General features: G+C 43.8%; 1 protein-coding gene across 1 annotated transcript in view; it reads left to right on the plus strand.

Moving 5' to 3' along the window:
- Window positions 1-1,835: 1,835 nt before the first annotated feature.
- clasp1a (cytoplasmic linker associated protein 1a) overlaps window positions 1,836-7,791 on the plus strand; it is a gene marked incomplete at its 5' end in the record, with an annotated part of 76,255 nt that continues 70,299 nt past the window's right edge. The window contains 1 exon segment of the mRNA XM_035676515.1: window positions 1,836-2,508. Within this exon segment, the coding sequence (XP_035532408.1) occupies window positions 2,311-2,508 (198 nt within the window).

The raw sequence follows: 7,791 nt of genomic DNA on the forward strand, positions 1-7,791 counted from the left end.
AAATAAAGTGGATTGGATTGGATAAGTTCTACTATCAGGATATAATAAAAGTTCACGCAAATGTAATACAACAATTTTCGTGAAAATTACCTACTGCAGCTTTAATAGCTCAAATTTAACTGTTGATACATTTATTTAATGTAATACTTTAAAACAATAACAGAGACAGAAATATAGGGCAATATCAGTAAAAAGAAAAACGACTATAACTAGGGATGAATGATAATTATCGGTGGCTGATAAATAATCGGTACCAATAATGGGAAATGTATATTATTATTAATGATCGGGATAATAAATGTGCATACACAGTGAAATAAAATAATATAAAACTATTTGCATCAATCCCTGCCTTTATTAGGAACAGGCCTCTATATGAGACAGGCCTGTAATTCCCTTTTTGCACTATTATAGTAACGATAATTATTAGTTATACTATAAAATTGATTATTTATGAATATTACTTGTATAAAAATGAGGCTACGTAATAACAAATCAATTACGGATCATACATTACGATTATTTGATACTTTGGTGTTTATACTTACAAATATACAAAGTAATCTGAAGGATTTTGTGAAGAATTGAGCTTAAATTTTTATTTGTGTAGTCGGTCTCAGCTGCGCAAAACTCGCTCAAACGGGCGACCCGGCGTTTTTTTAAGAGGTTTTATACGTCTGAAGCCTCTATTTGAGACCTGCCTCTAACTGGGCCTCTGCTTTTAAACTGAACTTTTATCCTTTATCTGTTTTGTCTGCTAACTATATTTACTTTATTTACTTTTATTTTTTATTTAAAGTGTGTAACAAAAAGGAGGATCTATTGTAAGGAATGGAATATAAATCTACACACTGGCCCTTTAATTGTAGGAAAACTGTCCTAAAGGATGAAAAAGTTTACTTCTTTATACAAAAAAACATTACAATACGATATTTCTGTTTCTTACCACCCTAATATTTATCTGTACTGTCGCTGCTAAATAAACTAGCAAATAAATCAGTTAGCAACTTACATTACTTCTTATTTCAACATGTTTTGCAGTAATCAGGAGAAAGTAGTCCGGCTCATAGTCCGGTCCATCTGCTTCAAGGTTTGATTGAAGGTGTTGGATGGGGTTTAGGTCAGGGCTCAAGCGTGAACTCGCTGTTTTAAAGCCTCAAATTCGGCATTACGGCCGTTAAACTGCGGTAAGTTTAGACCCATCCACAGCAGGAAACAACGGCTGCTCCCTGAGATCAGAAACTCATCAGGAAACTGTTTACTGAGCTCATGAGTCGGCTCAGTTCTCCATAAGACTCAATACTATTGGTTTCTTTTTGCAGCCCATGGAGCTGCCTCCATAATTATATACTATCAGTGGTTCGGGGCCGGTCTAGTTCTTGGCCGGCTTCGTGCACAGAGACACTGTCGGACAGGAAAAGGACAAAAACAAACGATTTGATTTGATTATCTGATTAGTTTATCGAGAGAGAGATCATCTATTTTTATAATCAATTTACATTTAAGCAATTTTTCAAAGAATAATACCAAACATAATCAGATTTCAGCGCTCAGAATATGGAAGATTTGCAGCTTTTCTTTGCTTTGTATGATAGTAAAAGTTAATATCTTTGGGTTTTTGAACATTAGACCATAAAGAAATGATTGATTCTGCCTGATTTCTGATGATAGGCAGATGAATCCATGATGAAAACTGTAAGATGCAGCAGTATGAGTTCCTTTTTGGCCACATTTATGAGCTAAAACACTCAAACTGAAGCTCAGAATGTGTGAACTGTGGCATGAATCCCGTAATAATGAAGTGACTGTCTGTCTGTTTGTGTCTGCTCCTGTAGGGCTCTCCAGGGCAGATCCCGGGACAAGACATGGAGCTCTAAACTCTCCATCCCTCTCTCCATTTGCTGCCTTTTGCTGCTCGCCAAACCCACTTCTTCTACCCCTGCTATAGCGGTTTGGCTCAGACTCCTCTGAGAGAAGAAGACAGAGGGGGGAAAGAAAGAAAGACAGAAAAGTGGGAGGGAGTAGTAAACTTCCCCCAGCTGCTGTCCAGACACACACATGCTGCATTGCTGCCATTCCCCAGCCCTGCTCCATCCATCCCTAGGGCACGGCCACTAGCTTTCTAGTGAGCACTTTGCACAAAGGCAAGGCCCGTCCTCGGGGTAAAAATACAAACTGTGTACACACTCTTCCTCCCTTTTCCGGGTCACCCAGCCTCACACTCATTAACTGGGGGGCTTCCCTTTTGTTTAGCTGTCATTCCCCCTGCTAGTGGAGTCGGAGGAGGTTTGGTTTTGATCAGAGGTCGGGATGACGGAGCCCAGCATGGAGAACTGCCTGACCCAGGTCCTCCAGAAGGACATGGGGCGACGGCTGCAGGTGGGGCAGGAGATCATCGACTACATTTTGGACAAGGAGAAGTCCCACGACCTGGAGCAGGACCAGACGGCGCTGGACAAGATGATGGACGGCATCGCCAGCTCCTGGGTCAACTCCAGCAACTTCAAGGTAAAAGTCCGCTGACGAGGCGCTGAAACAGAAGGGATTATGGGTCGGTATCAAGGTGTGGGCGGGTTTACAACGCCACCTAGCAGCACCAACGCTGGTTTAAGGCTTTACTGTAACCAAACAGCTTCGTGATTCCCCATTTGTATTCTCTCTGGCTCAGTTTCATCCTCAACAGATTTGCTGCTAGTGTCGTCTCTGAAAAGACCAAACCAAGTCTCGAACATTATTAAAAGACAAAAGTGACATCGTATAGTCACATCGTCTGTTGGGGTCGTTGAGCTTTGAGTTGGTGTTTGAGATAAATGAGATAATGTGAGTTATCGGTCAGTACAAACAGGCTGAACGCTGACGCCTGTGCAGGAATCTCTGCTTCTTCTCTGTGTTTACACTTCACTTCCACGTCTTTGTGCCGCCGTATAAACGCCCCTTTTTCTACTTTGTTGAAGGAGGAATTTCCAGTTTTTCTGTTTGCTGTTTGAAAAAGCAAAATAGTCCATTATTGCCCGCCGCCCCCCCCCCCGTTCACCATTGAGCCGGCTCGCATTCTTCCTCCTGTGATTGATTGTTTGCTTTTATTTTTGGAGTTCAATGTAGGGCAGAATTCTTATCATCTGACCCCTGAATTGTGATTACATGAGCGGTTTATTCAGCGCCCCAACCACAGGTTGCGTTCACTCTGCCACGACTGTGAGAGCACATTGTTTACCAAAAAGCTCTGATTTCATGTCGGGATACGCTGCTTTTGCTCCATGTGGGCCTGAAAATGTCTGAGATATCTGCCTGAACAAAGCCCAGCCTGCCCTCTGTGCCCTACATACTGCACCTCCGCCACGACGGGGAAAAGGCTTTTTTAGTCCAGTTCTCTCTCCTGCAGCCTCTGTTGTGTGTGTGTGTGCTTTTGTGTGTGTGTTTGCTGCAAATTACAATGTGTGTTGCTCTTGTTTTTTGCTCCGAGAGGTCTGGCACATGCCTGAGAGAAATGGCCAGAGAGGGAGAGTTAGAGGTTAGGATACGGAGCAAGAGAGGCTTAATTGGATGTGACCTGGTTCTAGCTGAAGGTACTGGGAGGCCCGAGCCGGCAGACCAACCTCCTGACACTGTGCTAACTAAAATCTGGGTCTATACTGTATGAATCCTTGTGTTTTCACTACTTAAATACAGTATTGTGGTGCATTCTGGGTGCTAAAAAGCGTGTGGATCTTGGGTGAGTCAGTCTGTCAACCTGTCAGAAGCAGGTGATGATGTTTCCTCTTTTTTAAAGCTCTTCTTTTACAGTCGTGTTGTTAGCTCAGCAGAGGCAGTGTCCTCTGCACAGGCCTAGCTGATCACTTGGCAACTAATGTGGAAACTATTTAGTTTGAGAGAGAGAGAGAGAGAGAGAGAGAGAGGGGTGATGGATTCATTCGCCATAAATGGAGCTTTGGGCGGATGCCTCTAATACAGAGCAACTGTTTAAAGAAAGAGCTCTACAGCGTTTTACACCCTCCCAACCTAAACGTCAGTGCACCGCCACACAAACCTCTTCTGTTTGGATAACAAACATTAGACCATGCTGCTGAGCTGAAGTCAAATGTAGGTGAAACCTGACTGAAACCTGGAACGTCTGGAAATTTAGACAGTAGATTTCCAGTCGTGGAAACACCTGGAAGTTGATTAAAGTGATCCTGGTTTGTGTTTTAGCCCCTGACTCAGATTGTAAACCTGTGTGTGTATTTTGTTTAAGAGCTCCACTGTTTGAGGGATAAACTGACACTTTAAAGCGGGTTTACCAGATATTCTCATATCTCCATGCAGCCAGGGTGCCAACCACAGGGCAGCCCGGCAGAGCTTGGAGCTCCTCTTAATGAGACGTGAGCTCCCCTGAAAGCATGATTTGGAGGTCTCTCAAATTCAGACAACGTCAGCCCCTCTGGCCTAAAATGTCTGATTTCAGGGCAGCCGTTCTAGAAAATTACGATGCATGCATCCTTTTTTTGCCATAAACTTGCAGGAGAAAGTGAAATAATTCATTAAAAACTGAAGGTCAGTGTGAGACGTCCGTGTCGCTCACGTCTGCATCTTTAACACTAGAAACGAGGAAGTGAATTTGGTGACGTGTGACTCGACGTTTAGAGCAGGAAACAACGATTTGCAGAAAAGTTGGGGTGATTGCTGTGTGCTATTTTTGCCGTGTATTTGTATTATTTGCATCTTCATCATCATGGATTATGTGTAAACTACTACGTGGTATAGTTCGCACACTGCATACAGCAGCAATGTTCTAGTTGCTGTGGTCGATATATAAGAATACCTCCATAGTGAAGTTAACTGTAACACTAAAATACTTGATCTGAACTTCTGCTTACGGGCTGTGGCCAAATGAATGTAGTTAATTTGCCCCGAAATCGCAGCTTAATGACCGTTTGTGAGCAACCGCTGTTGTGTATTGTCAAGGAAAACTCCTGGAAATGTCCTGGAAAGGTCCTGGAAAAGGATTGTCAGTACACTTGAGTTTGGGTTACTACTGAAAGAGAAAAACAGCACATTTGTCCCTTTTTGTGCACATTTAGGACATTATTGTTTGTCATATGAAGGTTTTAGGAAGTTCCAGACTTTGTGAGGTTACTCAGGCATTACATTGTGTTTGCATATCTTAAGTAACTTTTGTTGGGTTAGTATCAGCTGTGCTATCTGTCACAGTGCCCGTTCCAGCGAACCTGTTATTGTGCAATCGAAACAATAATACAGGATTTCATTCTTTCATTTGAATTGTGAGTTGAGTGAATCATTCCTGGTTGTTAACTATTTTGTCTGTTTTTTGTCGTCTATGACAACCTGAAGCTCCACAGGCTTTCTTGATTTTAAAGGGTGTAACAAAAAAAACTTTCTGTGAAAGAAACTAAATAAAATTATTATTTTTAATGTTTTGATTATTATTTAAGATCTGAACAACCAAAGAACAATGAGAAGAAAACACTGAATCTGTCAGAAAAGATGCTAATTAAGTCTGTATGATATATAATAAATATACTGAATAAAATAAATAAATAATAAAGACAGAATTGTACAAAAAGAGTGAATAATGAATAATCTATAAAATACAGTCAGTTTACTCTGATAGAAAAGGGTTGGAAACCACTGCTTTATGACAGTTTGTGGACAAAACAAGACATTTGAGGACGTTAACTTGGGCTTTAGGGAACAGTAATCAACATTTTCTGACAGTTTCTGACATTTTATGGATGAAACAACTTATCAATCAATCACGAAAATGATTATGTCTGATTCTATGTCTGTGAAGTTTTTAATGGAAAAATAAATGATGAAGCGTCAGAACTGTTGTTGCAGGTTATGAACTTGTTTTTAAAATGCAAAAAATGTGAAATTATCGGTTGTTTTATTGAGTGAAGAAATATCTATATTGTGCATCCCCACAAATCTTCCATGTGTTTGTAAATCTGAGGAAGAATAATGAGGTTACTCTCCTGCAGCCGATGTATAAAACGAGTTATCACAAACTGAAATTGGGCACACTGTGATCAGCAGCGTCTTCTTAAAGGAGCACACACACACACACACTGTGTATCGCAGCACTCAACAAACGAATCACCAATGGACATACCAAAACAAAAAACTCTACTTGATCTATCTATATTACGATGGCGTGAAAAGGTCTTCATCCCTAGAAAGAAAGTCCATGAGCACTCCTGTATTCCTTATGCCTGTGTAACTCTCAAACACAGGCAAAACCAGCGGTGTCCCCACCTCTTTTTACAGCGAATCCGTTTTCCAGGACCGTTTCCAGGGCATCTGTTCCCATCGCACAGACGCCGGCGGACTACATGGCTCCACAAACGGTGGTCATCCGTTTATGGACGTTTCGATCGTTTACGACCCTTCGGCTTTCACGCTAGCAGCCATTTCTACATAGAGTACGGCGCGTCAAACACCGGCTCGTTGTACCCCAACCTGACGTACCTACTTAAGGCCTCCGTCCTCGATTTCAGGTGTACAGAGTCTCAAAACTGCACATGGCATCCAACTTAATTACGCTATACAACTGCCAACACCTGTTGTGTTACCCCTACCTACTGCATGTCACAAGAAGACTCAGCTCGTGAACAAGGCGTGCTATCGACTCACAGTTTCTTCACAGTAACATGTAGATTAATTGGAATCGACAGCACACACACGGCTAAAATACCAACTAGGAGCGGACTTTTCCCAGCGAGCTTCGCGCATGCTTTCAGTTCGAAAGTCTCTCCAAGGTGCTGTGTCCTGCCGGAAACAACTTAGGCTCTACATTTGCTCCAGGTTTTCCAGGACAAGGCGTGGGAATCCTGAAGGACGCACCTCAAGTGTTGTATCAGGGTTGCTGGGTTTAGGACTTCTGTCTAGCGATGAGTTAGTTGGGCCACTTTGTTTTGAACTAAATGGTCCTTGAAAAGTGCTTGAAATCCGTGTGGAGTCACGTCGCTGCCGTTGGCATCACGGCTTGACTCGCAAAGCGCCTTCTATTTTTTGTATCGCCGCGGTCAACCGGAGCGTTCGCCAGGAACCACACTACGGAATCGCGGACATGTCACAGCGACCTGACTTGCCTACAACAACAAAGACAGCAGACATAGTACTCGCACGTCGGCTCGCCGGAACGTGTGATCACACACACAGATCTCAATGGGATGACTGGGCGTGGTCTCCTGCACGGCCGAGGACCACGGATGGACACCACCACACTCTATAGCGAGCCGCCGGGAGCGGTGGTGGGGCGCGCGCGGGGTCCACCATGTCCAGCAGGGTTCTGTGCGATTCAGGCAGACAGACGCCAGATACGCCCAGAACCACCCACCGGTCCAGAACTCAGTCTTGATCCCACACCTGACGGATTATCTCCACAAGCACTGCGCAGTGAAATGTCGAGGTGCGACTGGCGTGTGGTAACCAACACGCTTCCTCCACCAGCGCCACACTCCGCGCTCCAGCCGCGCGCTGCCTGTGGAGTGAGGTTCAGCAGCTGAACCTCGCGCTGGCGATGTGCCTGCCTGTGCCGACCTGACACACCCTGAAGACTACATCGGGCGACAACCACAGAAGGGAAAATGACAACTCGCCGATCGAGAGGTGGTGATGTACCGGAGACGACATGACTGCCTTTTCATTTGGAGACTGCATGACGATGAATCATTAACAGCGGAGCTCTATCTTAGGAAACAGTCAGCAATACGCCTGGGGCACCATAGAATCGCGGCTCGTCTGTGCGCTGGTGTGTGTGCGTGTCGTGTGTGTGTGTGGTGCTGGTGCTGA

This window comes from Morone saxatilis, unplaced genomic scaffold (assembly GCF_004916995.1).
Source record: "Morone saxatilis isolate NCDOM2014 unplaced genomic scaffold, NCSU_SB_2.0 Contig5, whole genome shotgun sequence".
In the NCBI taxonomy this organism is placed as follows: domain Eukaryota; kingdom Metazoa; phylum Chordata; class Actinopteri; family Moronidae; genus Morone; species Morone saxatilis.